Below are 19,674 nucleotides of genomic sequence, written 5' to 3' on the forward strand. Positions count from 1 at the left end.
TGTCCAATGATTTCAAGCATGCAAAATCATTTGGGAATAAAGGAGGTCAAGTAATCCTACCAGATTCTTGCTGGATGAGACAGGTTAGTTTTGCCAATGGTCTCTTTGACTCCCCTCGAATCAACCTACGACTTGCTATTTACTTTTGAAGCAGCTGCAACTCCAGAGATGTGTGAAATTTCCCGTACAACAATGGTTATTATAGTAAGCATGATTCATCCAAAACTCATGTGGTGAAGACCATCAAAAGTAAATCCTAGAATCATAGCATGGTTACAGCACTGGAGGCTATCTGGAATGCTATATCTGTGCTGGCTTTCAAAAAGCAATTTATCAAATGCACCCATCCACTTGTCCCCACTGTCCTGCACATTCTTCTGTTTCAGAAAATAGTCCAGTCCCCTTGTGAATGCTTTGCTTGAACCTGCCTTCACCGCACTCAGGCAGTGTATTCCTGATCCTAACCATCTGTTGCTTGAAAAAGTTATTTCTCACTTCATCTTTGCTTCTTTTGCCAGTTACCTTAAAATCTGTGCCCTATGGTTGTTGATCCTTTCCACTTTTCCTCATCTCCTCTGTTCGAACCCCTCATGATCTTGAACTTTATGCAAATTCCTCTGAACCTTCTATTTGCCTAACAGACAGTCCCCAATCTTTTGACATAACATGTCATTTCACCACTGTAACGATTCACAAATCTCCCTTCACCTCTGCTTATACCTTCACATACTTCCTGAGATGCAGCACCCTAATGAGACAGAATAATCCAGTTGAGGCTAAACCAGTGTTTTATACAAGAATAACATAATTTGCTTACCTGTTTATTCTGGCCAATTCCTTCTTTAGGTTCCTTTGCTCCAGAGACTTGCTGACCTTCTCCAAGGATATGGTAATGAATTCTTCCAAGCTTGGACAGCATTCCAACCAATGATTAACCTGTGAGTTCTTGCTGTGCTCTAGATGAGCTGCTCGACTCCTGAGAAACCATCATGGATAGAAGAGCCAAACCATAGAAAACTGTAGCCTCTGGCCCTCCCATCATTACTCACATTAAACAAATAATACATGACAACATGGACCATCAAGGCTCCAACATTACTTCAATTTCAATACCTGCATGCTCATGCACATCATTAAAAGCTGAAGAGGAGAAATGGGGCAACAGAAAATTACAAGACGCAATGAAATAGGAGTAGGCCATATAGCTCTTTGAGCTAGCTCTGATATTCACCAAAGCTGATCTTCTGCTTCAACTCTATTTTCCTACCTGTTCCACATATTTCTCAATGTTGGATGACCAAGAATCAATCTGCCTCTCTCAACCTTGAATATATTAAATAGCAGAGCATTCACAACCCTCCAAAGATTCAGAACTATCTGTCGAAATTTCTCATCACCGTCCTAAATGAATGTCCCCTCATCATGAGATACCGTCTCCATCTTCTTGATACCCATCCAGGACAAACAACCTTCTAGTGTCTAACGTGCGAAGCTGCTCAGAATATTCCAACACCAGAATGTTTCCAACACCAACTAGAGACAATACAGACCCAAGCTTTTCAACTTCGCGCTAGCAGCTTTCTCATCCTAGTGGCTAATCTACTGAATCTTAGCTGCATTGCTGCTGTATCCTTCCTTAATGTGGAGATCAAAACTATGAACAGTATTTCGGATGCAAATTCACCAAACCCTTGTACAACTGTAGCAATACTTGCTTATTAATGAACGAAAATCTCCTTCTAATGAAGGCCAACATGCTGTTTGCTTTCCTAGAAGTGAAACAGGAATGAAACTCATCGGAAAGCTCTTTCAAAGAGGTACCAATGCAATGATGGGCTGAATGGTCTTCTTTAATGCTGCACAGTTCTATAATTCCATCAGCTACACTTCTCGAGATCACAATAAAGTTACGAAAAAAATGAGATGCTTTCAGTGCATTCACACCACCACAGGGCACTTAATCCGTAATCCAAAAGATTGCAGCTATGATCAATATTAGCCTGCAGTAACCAAATATTCTACTTGAAAACTATGCAGACAAGAACAAAAGTTAACATTCCCATTCTCCCCTTTATTTGTTACCATCCAGACTTGCAGCACAAATCTCCAGTATGCAAGAGTGTAGGTTCGCATTTGTAATGTCATTATCAATCCCCACAAATTTACTGGTAGTACTATAGCTACCTTGTTTTAAGGCAGCACTGTCACCATCAGGGTAGTAATAACTGCAAACTGAGTGGTTTCATAATATCCATGGCTTCCTTCAATAAAAACAAAACCAAATCAGTCACAGTATTATTCCAGTGAAATGATACATTGGCATTTGAATTGATAAGCTACAACACTAAGGCAAAATATGCTTCACAGGGGCTCAACATTCAAGACGCAAGTGCATAAAGGGAATTGAAAGCCCATCTCAGCTTCAGCAGTTTGCCAGTCCCACCACTACCAGTAAATCTGCATTATGAACTTTAAAAATCCATATGGCCGGATAACATGTTGACATAAAACAAAGAAGTCAGCAGTCCAAAATTAAATAGAACAACAAAAGTTTATTATTTTCAAACAAAAATATTTTATGATACGTTTCTTGAGAATAATTAAGATAATTCTTGACAAGAGATTAGGTTTTCTCCTACTTGCCTATTCTCAATGCCCTTACATCCAATGGCCGATCCTGCCTGATCTTAGGCTTCCTAGAAAGTTCAGTTTTTCCCTAAGGTATATCACCTGTAAATGTGGGAAGTCAGCATTTTCAGCATAAATTTGGCAAATATTTGCACTGGTCCAGTATTTGCTGATTATTCAAATGTTCACTGGTGTCAGTGATGGTATTTTCCAGATTGGCTTGGAGCACAGTTTAAGGTTTCACTTCAGATCCTCATCCTCCTGCCTCATTCGTTTCAGAAGTTGCTCACCAATGACTGCAAGAGGATTGGCCATAAATTCAGTATCCTCAATTGTAGTTTTGAATCTGGCTACCTCCTCCTCTCTGAAATGTAAGAACAAGTATATGATCAGCCTAGAGGCAGAGAGAGCGGCTAAAGTGCATTAGCTTAACAGCAAACCACACAGGAATTCATCAGCTACAGTTCACAAGCACCACAAGTCGTAAGAAAGTACAACCCAGAAATGGCAAACAAACTGATGCACAGCAGAATGATACATCCCCACAATTCTGTTCATTTTATCATCTCATTTCATCAGCTGACTGCAAGTGAGATTTGGAAACAGCCAACACGTTTGTTAATGTCATTCTAAAAACCACAAACACTTTGTATTTATAATGAACAAACCTCTAGCCTAGGCATCATAAATTTCTCATACATTAAGTTTGAGGAAACAAGTCTCTGCATTATGTGGTTTACACTGATCATCAATTTGCTGTGCACCTGCAGACTAAACGCTCTTCACTATCAATGAAGGCAAAGTCATGGAATGTTTATCAGGTTGGGTTTGATGACAATTGATTGGTATTTAACACCAGCATGCTTTCTGTCACATTTCTACAGTAGTCGATCAGCAGACCAAACATTGCCCAGCTGTCATGACCATTGCATTTTTTTTGTCAAATCACTCAAACTTGTTGAGGTACTGTTAGTTTTGGGTTGTACCATCTTTTGAAGATGCAGATGTGACACTTCACTGTACCACTAATATGTTTATTGTCCACTAATCTAATTACTTTCAGAAAGGTGACAAGGAGTGGCTCAGTGGCATTTGAGTAAGACATTTGAGAGATCAAGTGCCAGATCTTTGAACATATGATGCAGGGCTCAATCAGGGGTTGACAACTTTTTTTAAAAACATGTGCCTCAACAAAAAGTGAGGGCGGCAAGATTAAAAAAAAGACAACTTTTATAAATGACATTTATTAGTACCTGAATTGCCACACCTCTGCAGCAGAATGCATAATTTGCACATATTACAAATAAAGTACATCTATTGAATTTAAAGAGTCGCAAAAATATTACAGGATAACAAGAAGCTATCCAGCTGATCACGTCTGTGCAAACTGATTTTAAAAACAAATTCCATCTCCTCCCTCCAGACAAACCTCATGGGATCTCTCTCCCACTGCAACTCTCTTGTGTTACCCCATCTCTCTCCCATTGTGTAGAAATTATTTGTACTTCAGCTGCACGACCAGGTATTGTTGAAATGAATCAAAGGTTCGGGTCTCCACTTTTGAACTGGGCAGGAAATTCCAGACACGCCACCTTTTGGGTGAAAAATATTTATCTCCATGCTCCCTCTAATCTTTCTATCTTTCCCATCCACTCATTTCAAGCCCTCAATATTTTGTCTATCTTGATTGAGTCTGTGACTCTAAGTCTCTTCAGGTCAAAGAAAACCCACATAACAATCTTGGCGCGACCTAAAATTTTCATGTCTTGTCAGTATTCTAGTGAAGAGTACTACCTCCTTTGTGAAGGCGGGTGGTGCAGTCATTCAACTGAGGAGTGTGAAATATTAGATACAATTATTATGACGTGAGAGCATATATGGGAGGTGCTGCCACCCTTGAAGATGGATAAATCATCAGTGCCAGATCAATTGTATCCTTGGCTGCTAGAGGAGGTAGCAGATGCTCCAAGTATCATTTTCCAATGGTCACCAGATACAGGCAAGATACTGGAGAATGGAAGTTCTACAAAGAATGTACAATTATTCACAAATGGTGCAAGGGTTAGGCAAAACGACTGTAGGCTGGCCCATGTGACTTCATTGGTAGTCAAATTATAAGAATCAATTCTCCTGCTCGCCACTTCTCTGCCCAAAGCGCTGTTGAGAGTGGGGACCGTGGACAAGAGTGGCAAGATGGCGGAAACAACCAAACGGAGTGCAAGTGGAAGGCTTGAGAGTGAAGTGGAGAGTGGAAATGATTCAGTAGAGAAGGCAACAAGTGGGAATGTATTTTGTGGAGTGAACTGCGCTGGTTTCAGTGAGAACATACTAACCCACAAATCAAGATGAGGACATTTAGTCCCTTCAATCATCTTTACGATTTGATATAGTCTGTTTGTAACTTCAACTTTATCTTTTGTATCCTCTCTCCATAACACTTTGATTGTCAATTGACAATCAATCTTGGCAGGCAGCCAACATAGGAAGATTTGAAACTATCAATACAAACATAAAAAGTGAGGAATTTAGCACAGATGCTCACGAAGTTTACTTGATATCATTTTAAAAGATAGTGAAACTAATACCCACAAATACAAATTGTACAATTAAGCCAGGTGAATTCTTCTCTTGGCTCTTGAATTGTGCAACGAACTGGTCTGAATCAAATGAAATTGCAGCCACCACGAGATAATATTTACAACTGTGTGAAGAAACAAACTTTGGACCATCTTTTCACATGCAAAACACTTTAAGGAATCAGACTAGCAGATTAGCCCCCAAATCCATCAGATGGACCAAGGCTAGCTTTCTCAGCATAAAAATTCCCCGAGCAGTGGGAATCTTAATTTTTCAGTCCCTTTGGTATAGGCAGAAACTAAGATCCTCTCCCCTTTTGCAGAACCTGGGGAATGGTCACACTCAAACCCCTTACATTTCCCTGATTCTGACACGGTATCAGCACTAGAATGTTATGAGGTGGAGGAAAATCCTGGCCTTATCAACACCAATTCCTGTCATCCAAGGGATCTAAAACATAGGGAACAGGAAAGCTGATGAGGCTTTTGACAAGACTATCAGGGTCAGAAGCTCCTTCAGTTCATCGAGTCATAGAGCCCTACAGCACAGAGACATGCCCTTCGGCCCAATCTGGTTCATGCTGTCCACAATGTCCATCCATGCTCACCTCAATTCCCTGAGCTTGGCCCTTATCCTTCTAAACGTTGCCTATCCATGCATTTGTCCAAATGCCTTTTAATTTTGTTAATGAACTCACCTCAACCACTTCCGCTGGCAGCTCATTCCACGTGCATATCACCATCTGTGTAAAAATGTTGTCCCTCAGGTACCCATGAATTCTTTCCCATCTTACCTTAAATTGAAGTCCTCTAGTTCTCAATTCCACAACCTTGATAAAAAGACTGACAGCACTCAATCTATCCATGCCTCTCATGATGTTATACAGTTCTACAGGAATCCCCCCTCAGTCTCCTATGTTCTTAAGAAAAAAGTCCTAGCTTGACCAACCTCTCCCTATAATTCAGTCCCTCAAATTCTGCAACATCCTTGTAAATTTTTTCTGCACTCGTTCCAGCTTAATAACATCCTTCCTGTAGCAAGGTGACCAAAACTGAACACAGTCCTCCAAGTGTGGCCTCACCAATGTCATATACAACTGCATAAATTCCCAACTTCTATACTCAATACCCTGACTGATGAAGGCCAGTATGCCAAAATCCTTCTTCACTGCCCTGTCTATCTGTGACTCTACTTGCAGAGAACCATGCACCTGAACTCCAAGGTCCCCTCTTCCACTATATACCTTTAGGCCCTACCACTCAACATGAAACTCCTCACTGGATTTTACTTTCCAAAATGCAATGCCTCACACCTATCTTTATTAAACTCCATTTGCCATTTCTCGGCCCACTTCCCCACCCAATCAAGATTCTGCTACAATTTCGGATTACCTTCCTCACTGTCCATGATACTGCCTATTTAAGTGTCATTCATGAACTTACTAATCATGTCCTGTACATTCTCATCCAAATCATTGATATAGATAACAAACAGCCATGGGCCCCGCACGGACCCCTGAGGCTCACCACTAGTCACAGGCCTGCAGTCAGATAAGCATTCTTCCAGTATTACCCCTCTGCCCTCTACCAACAAGTCAATTGTGTATCCAATTTGCCAGCTCTCACTGGATTCCATGTGATCTAGACTCCAAAGCAGCCTACCATGTGGAACCTTATCAAAGGCCTTAGTGAAATCCATACAGACTACATCTACTCCCCTGCCCTCATCAACCTTCCTGGTCACTTCATCAAAGAATTCTAACAAATTTGTGAGGCATGATCTCCCACACACAAAGCCATATTGACTACTCCTAACTAATCCCTGTCTTTCCAAATGCATGTATACCTTATCCATCAGAATCTTTCCAAGTAACTTAACTGCTGCAGATGTTAAGCTGACTGATCTATAAATTCCCATATTTTTCTTGGCAGCCCTTCTTGAACAAGGGCACAACATTCACGACCCTCCAGTCTTCTAGGGCTTCACCTGTGACTAATGATGACGCAAATGTAACAGCCAGGGTTGCCATAATTTCTTCCTTAGCCTCTTGCAGGGTTCTTGCATATATCTGGTCAGGACCAGGAGATTTATCCACGTTCATGCATTCCGATACTTCCAACGCCTCCTGTACTTTGATATGGATTGTCCACAAGATATTGTCACTAACTTCCCCAAGTCTTCATGTCTTTCTCCACGGTAAACGCAGAGGAGAAGTATTCGTTGAGGACCTCACCCATCTCTTCGGTTCCACATATAAATGTCTACTTTGGTCTTTGAAGGGTCTCTGTGGTTTTTCTTTTAACATACTTAAAGAATCTCTTTGGATTCACCCTCATCTTCTCAGCCAAAGCTGCCTCATGTCCGCTTTTTGCTCTCCTGATTTCCTTCTTTAGTAAACTCCTGTATCTCCTATATACCTCCAGGGATTCCTTTGATCCCAGCTGCCTACTCCCGAGCCATGCCTCCTCCTTTTTATTCATCAATACCTCAATATGTTTTGACGTCCAGGGTTCCCTACTCCTGCCAATCTTGCCCTACACCCTCACAGGAACATAAAGATCTTGAACTCCAGTTATCACACTTTGAAAGGCCTCCCACGTGCCAGAGGTCCCCTTACTTGCAAACAAACTACCCCAATCAACCCCTCCAAACTCCTGTATAATTCCATCAAAATTTGCCTGGCCCCAATTTAGAACCTGAACCTGTGGATCAGTTTTGTCTTTTTCCATAATTATTTGAAAATTAATAGAGCTATGGTCATTGGTCCCAAAGTGCTCCACCACTGTCATGTCAGTCCCCTGTTCTGCCAGATTTCCCAACACTAAGTCAAGTTTTGCTCTTTCCTGTGGAGGACCTTCTATATGCTGCTTAAAGAAACTTACCTGAAAACTTTTAACAAATTCCACCCATCTAAACCCTTCACACTATGACAGTCCCAGTCTGTGTTTGAAAAATTAAAATTGCCCACTGTGATAACCCTACTCCTCCTGCAAGTCTCTCCAGTCTTCCTGTAGATTTGTTCCTTTAATTCCACTGACTATTTAGGAGCCTATAGTACAACCCAAATAACGTCACCATCCCCTTCTTATTTCTTAGCTCCACCCATAAAGCTTCACTGGACGATCCATCAGTGACATCATCTCTGACTACTGCTGTGATACTTGCCTGAATCAAAAATGCAACTCCCCCTCCCCTCTTTCCTCCACCTCTCTCCGGCCTAAAGCACCTGCACCTGGCACATGAAGCTGCCAGACCTGTCCCTCCTTTGGCAATGTTTCTGTAATGGCTATGATATCCCAACCCCACGTATCTATCCACACCCCGAGTTCATCGACCAACGATACAAAATCCAAGACTGCTTTAAAATATACATGCCATATAATTGTTACTTTCCCAAGAGAGAAACTAATCAATAAAATATACAAAAAAAACAGACAAACTGAATTGGCATAAATAGGTTTCTGGGGGCATAAAAATGGTTTGATAAATATCCATTTGAAAGCAGCCTTCGGTGTGTGTGAAGTGCAATTTAATTGGTCCTCCAAACATCGAAGATTTCCCACCCCGACCTCTCCTGAAGCCGAAACAAAATATCCCTTAGATGTTTGTTTAGTAGATTTTCTGTGGTATTCTACATGATAAAATAAAGATTAAGTCACAATTGTGATATACGAACCAACTCTAGGAGGTTAACTAAACTGATGAATCCCAAGTTACTGTAACTGCTTACGAATTCCTGGGAGACCGAAAAACAAGAGGATTGATGACAACACAGAATACACAAACAACTGTATAAATGTATGCCATTGACCATCAATCATTGTATTAGGCATTAACAAAAGCAGAAAACACAGTCTCGTCTTTTGACACAGATAATGTGGATCGAATAGGACGTTTCCTTTAAACTATGGCAGCATCAATACAGTACGAGATTGCAACATTAATTGTATTTAAAGCTGAATTAAAACAGAAAATCCCTGCAGAACAGCAGGTTCATGGATACAGTTGTGAAAAGATCAGTAAAACACTGAGTCAAATCTGCTTCTTTAGTGAGAACAATATCTGATACCTTGGACTGGCAGTTAATGAAACAAAGGAAGATCCAAAAAGTATGCTCCAGGACCTGATCCTGACAATTGGAACCTTAGCTGTGAAACGTTAGATCTCACTGTTGAATAATGTTGTTTTAGTGTGGGGCAATATTTTGCTTGGTTTATTTTGTACTCCAAGAGGAAGAAAAGTGTTTTCTCTGGCAGAGGTTTGCTTACAGTTATTTTCTCCATCACAAACTCTGATTTTTATCTCTCCCTCTCTCTCTTTCACACACAGAAGCACACAATCTGGAAAGGCCAAGAACGGCTCAACTCCTCAGTAATCTGCACACTGAGACAGTACGGTAATACTGTGCCAAACCCTTCAAACAGTGGATACAGTTGACAAGATTATCAAAGAAAAAAGCAGTGGCTTTTTTTTTGCAGTTAATTTGTATTCTTCATGACTTCTCTCCACGTCATAAGTGATAACTACGAGGTGGTGGTGGTAATGGCTCCTCCATCTGTACAAATGATACTGGACCAAGTATAGGAGCCCCAAAGCTTAGTTTCTAACGGACAAGATCAATCTGTTCTTTCCAGCAAAGAGGATCATCTTGAAAGGTATGAACAGTCTGTTGATTCTCACTCAACATGCAAATCCATACAAGAGAGGAAAGCAGTCCTTTCATTTCAAAGGCATGATGCTACTAATTAAGATCAAAGAAATAATCCCCGCCTTTCAAACGGATTAAGCCAATCCTTCAATTTGCCTACATCTCAGTCTATTAAATAATTTCAGGGCAGTATAAATTGTGCAGTTTATGGGAAGAATCAAATGCCGAATAACCTTTCGAGTCCACTGTATGTTCACATTTTATTTCAGGCAGTGAGAATGGAAAATTGTAGAAATTTACAAAACTCCTGCTGAATCGCTAACTGGACATCCTTGGACAATATTTACTGCCCTAAGGAGCCTTCAATCTGTGAGCTGCATCAATTTTTGATTTAGTCCCGTTCAGTTACTTCCCAGTCCAAATTTACTGCTCCAAAAAAGTGTAGACAGAGCTGACAAACCAAATAAAACATGGCTGTTCAGAACACATGAAACGATTAATTCATGAACAAGGGTGGAACGGTGGCTCAGTGGTTAGCACCGCTGCCTCACAGCACTCGGGACCCACGTTCGATTCCACCCTTGGTCGACTGTCTGTGTGGAGTTTGCACATTCTCCCTGTGTCTGCATGGTTTTCCTCCCACAGTCCAAAGATGCGCAGGTTAGATGAACTGGCCATCTTGTATTGCCCAGTGTTCAGGGATGTGTAGTTTGGGTGCACTCATGGGACTTTGTCTTGAATAGTCACAATTTAAGGATTGGAAATTGACAGGTGGCAGAGAGCCTTGATCAGTCGTAGGTCTTACCTGCAGCAGGGGTTGAATTTCAAATCTACATTTGAATACAACATGTAGCCTGGCAAGTTTTAATGATGTGTGTTTCAGCATTTAGATGAATGTAAAAAATGTCACTATCTGGGTCAGAATAAGTTGGCTCTCTGAGTTGAGTGACCAATATTTGTTGCTCAACAAACATCACTAAAATATGCAAATTTGTTGATTTTGGTTGGACCTTGTTCTGTCAATACCGCTGAGCGTATTATTCTACAACAGCAATTTTACTTCACAAAGTTTAAATTGACTGGGATATCCTGGAGTTGGGAAATTACCATATTAATGCAAGTTTTTTTTGCCTAAATCATTAACTGTATCTTCAGCTATGCAGTGTTATGGGAATTGGTATTCACTAAAAAACCTTCTGAAATGAGACTGGTAACATTTGGAGCACTAAAACTTTCAATGGCATACAACAATAGCACTTACATTAGTTTCCGTTTCTGAGCATGCCGCATCTTATTGAAAGATGTTGTTTGTGGTTTCTTTTTTGCACTGTCAGAAATTTAAAAAAAACAAGCAATGGTTGAGCAACCTATACATCATCAAGTTCAGTAAAAAATTATATTTTGAAAGCGAGGCATCTCTGCACAGGTTTCCACCACAGCACAGAGGTGTCCTGCTGCTGGAATCATTTAAAAATCTGACATTTGGCCATATTCTTGTACCATTTTCTGTGCTGCAGAAACGTGCCCAGCACCTGACGTGGAGTTACTGCCGCTCTTCCGAGGACATGCCCACAACTTTACCACTTTCATCAGGTTTGCAGAGAATAGACACATCCTACTATCCATCAATTCCTTAGAATGTGATGAAACTGCTGCTATTCTGCTCAAGACTGGCTAATGAGTGAGAAAAACCGAGGTAATCGGTTTTATTGCTACAGGCAGTCTCAAACTCTTTACATGTTTATGGCTGGAAGACCAGTTTGCAGGTCTGGATCACTATGTATTTTTGATCTGTTGCAAATAATGTATTAAAACCAGAGTTTTGAATTTATACTTTCTACCACTCTGGCTACTGGTTTATTTCACCTTGGTTCATTAATAACATTTATTTCTAATTAAGACGGGGAACGAAGCAAAAGCATCCTTCAGAACAACTTGTGGAATTTGATGTTTTGCAACTATCTCTGACAAAAAATTAAACACTTCGACTTATTGTAACCAAAAGGTTCCATCAGAGTTGCTTACACCAACTGAATTCTATTTGCAGATCACTTTTAGAGGATAGGCTTCCAGATTCAATTCTCAAATTTCCTTTGATCAGAGACACAAAAACACTGAATCTTCAACAACATTGAAATCTGAACAGAATTCTGCCCCAGACAAAGTACAGCTACCTACTGCAAGAACCAATTTCCTTGCCACACCATCAGTCTAGATTATTGTTTTCTTGTAGCTCTCTCTGAAGTAGATTTGCAAATGGTTCATTATGCCCAAAGACCAATTCCTACAACTGCATGCATATGAAACTAACGTCTTCAGTTAAACATGATGGAACGCAATATATCATCCTCAAAAATGTACTGTCTTTATTTAATAACAACCCTAAAAATAACTAATGTGTAATAAATGTCTATGAAATTTGATTTATGTGTTGAAGTATTTTGGCCTCAGTCATGTAATAAAAGTTGTACAATCTGTTCATAAAATAAATCCCCCAAATTAGGGTTTTACATTTCCCAGTGTCATTGTTGACTCTTTTTGTACTTGCGCACGTCAGAGAAAGCAGGTGACCAGAAGAGAGATTATCGCTCAACACAAAATGAGAAACTTCACACACCTTACAGAAGGCATGGTTGTATGAGTTCATAACAGTCGGGAGAATAATCATCATTGTGCAATAATAGAAACGTTAAGATTTTAATCTTTTCAGCCTCTGCTAAATCTTGGCAGGTTTTCTTGCATATTTCTTTGCCACGGGTTGTTAAAGCGACAGGCAATTTCCTGGGCCTTCACTCTGTGAGTATCTTGTTACATTTAATTCTGTCAATTATTTCAGGTTTGAGGACCTCTTTCTGCTTGAAAGTCACCATATAAGAGAACAGAATGGTCGGGTCACTCTGCTCACGTTGCTTGTAACATTACACAGCTTTTAGCAACCTGCAAAGCCTTTAAATTTCCAAAACATGGGACACCATCAAGCAGTGTACAGACAGCTGTAACCTGGCTGCTTTCTCTTGTAAGAACGTGGCTTACCAAAGTGAAGGTTGGGGCCCCAGTTGGCCATGTCCAATCTGGGCAATTATTTTCAAGGAGACTTGGGTATCTGGTACAGAAAAGTCACACCCAGAAAACCAAATTCAATTGTGGGAATTGGCCAAAGTGACTCAGCAAAGTAGGGAAGTTTTTAAATCAAAGGCTAATCACTAGATGAAGCAGACTACAGGGTAAAACAACTAAAAATCATTGGAATCCTGCAGTGGACAAATTAAGATGGGCGGATTCCTCAAGAATAGAAGATTAAGGGCTGATGTATTTTGGTCATTCAAATTAATTCCATTTGATTTGAATCATAATAATTTGATTGGGTAGATGGTGAGAAAAAAAATCCTCTGGTGGGAGAGTCTGGAAAAGGGGGCAGAGCTCTTAAGATTCAAGCTAAGCCATTTAGGGATCATGTCAGAAAACACTTTCCAGAAGCTAGGAGCGAAATCTGGAACTCTCTCCTCTTAAAAGCTGCTGAGAGACAACTGAAAACATCAAAACAGACTGACAGATTTTTGTTCTGCAAGAATATTAAGAGATCTGAGACTATGAAAAATGAAATCATGGGACAGATTAGCCATAATCCAGCTGGAAGACAGAAGAGATTCAAGGAGTTCAAGTGGTGCATTCCTGCTCCTTAAAATGATCTTCCTGCTTCTTAACTGTCATGTAATCCAGTCACTAATACATTCAAATGTTCGATGGGTTAGGATAAGGTGGAGATATCAATGTGATCATGTCAATGCCCAATAAAAGGATATGCAGATACTAACTTTAAGAAATTAAGCAAAGTAGAACGTAAAAGACAAAGCATAGTACAAATGATGAATTAGTTAAGTATTTTCTTTACATCAATTAATACCTCTTCGATTTATTAGCCACAGCACTAGCACTGATCAAATCTGTCAGTTCCGGTAGTGCATCAGCAAGTGGCTGCATGTCTCCCACCACTGGGACGGCTTTGCGCTTCTCTTGGGCTTTCCTCTTCTGTTCTGCCAGTTTGATCATCTCAATTTCTGCAAGATAGAATGCCAGAATACCTTCTGGAGATTGACGTTCTTTTGGTACAAGTTAAATTCAAATTTCAGTGCATTTATGGGGTAATTTTCTAATTCATTCTATGACATGCATCACCATCCTCAGTCTCAGAATATCGGGAAACTGCCAAAACTGCAATTTTCCACCAAGTGTGGGGAATGAATGATGTCATAATATTCTTGCTGGGCTAGTAATCCAGAGACTTGGGTAATACCCTGGGAATAGGAGTTGAAATTTCACCTTGCCAGTCTACTAATAACCATGAATCCACTGTTGATTCCTGGAAAAACCTATCATGTTCACCAATGTCATCAAGAGAAGGAAATCTGCCACCTTCCCTATCCGTCCTTCATTTGACTCCAATCCCATGGCCACCTGACATGACACCTTTTCAGCACTCAGTTGTATCAAACCATGACAGTTTCTAAACAAAAGTATGAAGTCACTCGGTTTTGACCATGACAATGTAAACACAGCCCTGTCAACTCTGCAAAGTCCTCCTTATTAACTGGCAAGATTGGGACAGCTCCCTCACACTAGCAAAGCAACAGCCTGGCAGATAGTTGTACCCATGGAATCAAACACACATCCTGTCAACAGGCAATGGCACAGTGATACAGTTGGGAGGGAGCTGCTTTGGGATCCAACACTGGGGCAATACCGAAATTCTGGGACAAGCTAAGCGGAGAACAGGCACGGGAATTTCTAGAAGCCTGACACTCCACGAAGAAAGCCATTAATAAACACATAGAACTTGACCCCATATACACTGGAAAACCAGAAGTGAGGCAATCCAGCTCAACAGACTCCAGAGTTTAAAAACCTGGCAGGAAAACACACTGACGCTTCACTGGAGGCTACGCTGAGGATGTTACCCAGCATGGTAATGAAACTTCTGCGGAATAACAAATCAGGTCAGCAAGCCAACCAACCTCAACACCCACAACCCAAGCTACAAATCTCCTCCAAAACCTTAGAGATGCAACATTGACAGTGGACCCCATGAAGTCTCATGGCAACAGGTAGAATACCTGCAAGGAAACCTTCTGCTGATAAATTCCACTCACCATCCAACCAACCTCCAACTGGAGCTGATTGAAGGACATATGATATAGATTGGATCTGTTGCAGGGAAGGACTAAAAAAAGAGGGAAAGACAAACTTCAATAGACAATAGGTGCTGGAGTAGGCCATTCAGCCCTTCGAGCCAGCACCACCATTCATTATGATCATGGCTGATCATCCACATCTCAACCTCATCAATCTGCCTGATACAAATGTCAGTGACAGTGGTCAGAGTGACCATCACATAATTCTTTTGAACAATGGCTCCACAAAATGTATCCATCCGTCAAGAATGGGGACAACCACCAAATCATTGCAAAAAACAAGGCTAAAGAGCTCACTACAATTGACAGCCAGAGTGCCAAGTAGATTATCCATCTCGGCCTCCTCCAGAGGTCAGTGCCATCACAGATTCCAGATTTCAGCCCATTCAATTCACACCACATGACATCAAAAAACAGTTTAAGATGCTAGATACGACAAAGGCTATCATCCCTGACAACATTCCAGCAATAGAATTAAAGATTTTTATTGCACCAGCATTTGTCACACTGTCAACAAGTTACTCCAGTACAGCTATAACACTGACACATCGACCATAAAATCTAGAAAACTACACATAACAAGGTGTAGAGCTGGATGAACACAGCAGGCCAAGCAGCATCACAGGAGCAGGAAAGCTGACATTTCGGGCCTAGACCTTCCATCAGAAATGGGGGAAGGGAACGGGGCTCTGAAATAAATAGGGAGAGAGGGGGACACGGATCGAAGATGGATAGAGGAGAAGATAGGTGGAGAGCAGACAGACAAGTCAAAGAGGCAGGGATGGAGCCAGTAAAGGTGAGAGTGTAGATGGGGACGTGGGAGGAGATAGGTCAGTGCGGGCAGGGCAGACAGGTTAAGGGGGCGGGATGAGGTTAGTCAGAAATGGGGGTGCAGCTTGAGGTGGGAGGAGGGGATAGGTGAGAGGAAGAGGAGGGTAGGGAGGCGGGGACGAGCTGGGCTGGTTTTGGGACATGGGAGGGGGAGAGGAGATTTTGGTCGACCCATTGTCTCCACCGGCTCCTGCCCCACCGAACTTATCTCCACCTATCTCAACTCCATTTTCTCCTTGGTCCAGGAACTCCCTACCGACATCCGTGAATCAAGGGTTATGGGGATAAGGCAGGAACAGGATACTGATTGTGGATGATCAGCCATGATCATAATGAATGGTGGTGCTGGCTCAAAGGGCCAAATGGCCTACTCCAGCACCTATTGTCTATTGACACCACCCACACCCTTCACCTCCTCCAGAACTTCCAATTCCCCCGTTCCCAACACCTCATTTTTACTATGGACGTCCAGTCCCTATACACCTGCATTCCCCATGCAGATGGCCTAAAGGCCCTCTGCTTCTTCCTGTCCCGCAGGCCTGACCAGCCACCCTCCACTGACACCATCATCCACTTAGCCTAACTCATCCTCACCCTCAATAACTTCTCTTTCAACTCCTCCCACTTCCTACAGACAAAAGGGGTGGCCTTGGGTACCCACATCGGCCCAAGCTACGCCTGCCTCTTTGTAAGTTATGTGGAACAATCCCTCTTCCGTACCTACACTGGCCCAAATCCCCACCTCTTCCTCCATTACATCAATGACTGTATCGGCGCCACCTCGTGCTCCCACAAGGAGCTCAAACAGTTCATCCACTTCACCAACACCTTCTACCCCAGCCTTAAGTTCACCTGGACCATCTCTAATACCTCTCTCACCTTCCTGGACCTCTTTGTCTCCATCTCGGGCAACCACCTAGAAACCGATATCCATTTCAAGCCCACCGATTCCCACAGCTACCTAGAATACACCTCCTCCAACCCACCTTCCTGCAAAAATGCCATCCCCTATTCCCAAATCCTTCGCCTCCGTCACATCTGCTGCCAGAATGAGGCATTCCACTCCCGTACATCTCAGACGTCCTCATTTTTCAAGGTCCGTAACATGCCCCCCGGCAGTAGTCAAGAACGCCCTCGACCATGTCTCTCACATTTCCCGCAACTCATCCCTCACACCCCATCCCCGCAATAACTGCCCCCACACCTCCACCCTTAGCCCCATCCCAGGCCCTAAGACGACTTTTCAATTCAAGCAGATGTTCACCTGCACATCTGCTCATGTGGTATGCTGCATCCGCTGTACCCGTGGTGGCCTCCTCGACTTCAGGGAAACCAAGTGGATGCTTGGGGACCCACTTTGAAGAACACCTACACTCGGGTCGCAATGAACAACTGCACCTCCCAGTCGCGAACCATTTCAACTCCCCCTCCCATTCCTCAGATATCATGTCCATCCTGGGCCTCCTGCAGTGCCACAACGATGCGATCCAAAGGTTACAGGAACAGCAACTCATATTCCGCTTGGGAGCCCTGCAGCCTAATGGTATCAAAGTGGATTTCACAAGCTTCAACATCTCCCCTCCCCCACTGCATCCCAAAACCAGCTCACTCGTCCCCACCTCCCTAACCTCTTCTTCCTCTCACCTATCCCGTCCTCCAACCTCAAGCTGCACCTCCATTTCCTACTTATTAAGCTCATCCCGCCCTCTTGACCTGTCCGTCCTGCCTGGACTGACCTAACTCCTCCCTACCCCCCCATCTACACTCACCTTTACTGGCTCCATCCCCGCCTCTTTGACTTGTCTATCTTCTCCTCTATCCATCTTCGATCCGTCTCCCCCTCTCTCTCTCAATTTATTTCAGACCCCCCTTCCCCTCCCCCATTTCTGAAGAAGGGTCTTGGCACGAAACATCAGCCTTCCTGCTCCTGTGATCCTGCTTGGCCTGCTGTGTTCATCCAGCTCTACACCTTGTTATCTCAGATTCTCTAGCATCTGCAGTTCCTATTATCTCTGATACAATGTAGAAAACTACTCAGGAATGTCCTGCACACAGAAAGCAGAACAGACTCAACTCAACCAGTTACTGACTCATCAACCTATTCTCTATCATTAGTAAAGTGAAGTCATCAACCATGCTGCCAAGCAGCAACTGCTCAACAATAATCGACTCATAGATGCTCAGTTTGGGTCTGCCAGAACCACTCAGCCCCTGACATCATGACTGCCTTGATTCAAGTGCATACTATAAAGAGCTGATTTCTGGAGATGAGGTCACAGTGAGATGAGTGTCCTTGACATCAAGCTCGCATTTGACAGAGTATGGTAACAAGGAGCCTGAGCAAACTGGAGTCATTAAGAAATTAAGCCGACAAGAAGCAAGCAGGATTTGCACCACCCAACTACCAAGCAATCATTGTCTCCAATAAAAGAGAATCTAGCCAGTATCCCTCTTTATTCAGTGCCATCTGCATAACTGAATTCTCCACAGCCATCATCTCGGGGGTCACCATTAACCAGAAAATGAACTGGACTTGCCTTATAAATGATGCGGCTACAAGCGAAAGCCAGAGGGAAGGAAGCCTGCAGGCAGTAACTCACCTCCTGACCACCCAAAGCCTGTCCAGATCTACAAGGCACAAGTCAGGAGTATGATGGAATACTTCCCACTTTCCTGGATGAGTGCAGCTCAAACAACGCACAAGAAACGTGACACCACCCAGGACAAAGCAACCTACTTGATTTGCATTACATGCACAAACATCTATTCTTCCCACCAATACTGCAGCAGCAACAACAGGGCAGCACGGTGGCTCAGTGGTTAGCACTGCTGCCTCACAGGGCCAGGGACCTGGATTCAATTCCAGCCTCTGGTGACTATCTGTGTGGGGTCTGCACATACTCCGCATGTCTGCATGGGTTTCCTCTGGGTGCTCTGGTTTCCACCCACAGTCCAAAGATGTGCAGGATAGGTGGATTAGCTATGCTAAATTGCCCATAGTGCCGAGGGTGGGAAATACAGGGATAGGATATGGGGTGGGTCAGGGTCAGATGCTCTTCGGAGGGTCAGTGTGGACTCGATGGGCCAAACAGCTTGCTTCCATGCTGTAAGGATTCTATGATTGATGAACATGCACCATTTGGAAAATGCACGGCAATGATTCACAAAGACAGCTTCCTTCAATCTCACGGCCACTGCCATCTAAAAGGCTGGGGCAGCAGATACAGTGGAATACCACCAGTTCTCCTCCAACCCACTGATCATCCTGCCTCACAAATACACATCCGTTCTTTCACTGTAGCGGGGTCAAAGTCCTGCACCCTCCTCCCTAACAATACTCCACCAAATGAATGCAACATTTCAAAGCAGCAAATCACCACCACCACCTTCTCAAAGGAAATTAGAGAGGCTCACTAAATGCTCGCCCAGCCCACATTCCTGAACAATTCCACAAAATTCTGCATCCCCTTCACCATGCAAACTTATAAAGTGACACTTCTTGTTGTTAAATATTGTAAAATATTAATTGTTGCAAAATATTAATTTTAACAGCATACTCGAAAGGAAAATATGAACATAAGGTACATACTGTAGAAGTGGACACAATAACCCAAGTATTTCAATTTAAGAATGAGCACAAACCTGTCATTTGGCTCTGCCATTTATCAAGATCATGGATGATCTTATACCTGACTTATCCTGTATCTCCTGACTTCTTTGTACTAAGAGGTCTGTCGATTTCTGACTTAATATGCTCAATAACTGAGCATCTGTAGTTCTCTTAAATACAGAATAGCATAG

The 19,674-nt window shown here is 42.5% G+C and overlaps 1 protein-coding gene across 3 annotated transcripts in view; it reads right to left on the minus strand.

Annotated features, from left to right (window-relative positions):
- Positions 1 to 2,587: 2,587 nt before the first annotated feature.
- The window catches only part of slx9 (SLX9 ribosome biogenesis factor), a 105,006-nt gene continuing 87,919 nt past the window's right edge, over positions 2,588 to 19,674 (minus strand). The window contains exons 4-6 of one of the 3 annotated variants that reach the window (XM_059647070.1): positions 13,758 to 13,911; positions 11,115 to 11,180; positions 2,588 to 2,992 (exon numbers count right to left, since the gene is read on the minus strand). In XM_059647070.1, the coding sequence (XP_059503053.1) occupies positions 2,869 to 2,992; positions 11,115 to 11,180; positions 13,758 to 13,911 (344 nt within the window). In that variant the 3' untranslated portion in view covers positions 2,588 to 2,868. Of the gene's footprint in view, positions 2,993 to 11,114; positions 11,181 to 13,757; positions 13,939 to 19,674 lie in introns of all 3 variants that reach the window. The other 2 variants (XM_059647069.1, XM_059647071.1) reach the window with 2 other exon arrangements.

Source organism: Stegostoma tigrinum, chromosome 7 (genome assembly GCF_030684315.1).
Source record: "Stegostoma tigrinum isolate sSteTig4 chromosome 7, sSteTig4.hap1, whole genome shotgun sequence".
NCBI lineage: Eukaryota > Metazoa > Chordata > Chondrichthyes > Orectolobiformes > Stegostomatidae > Stegostoma > Stegostoma tigrinum.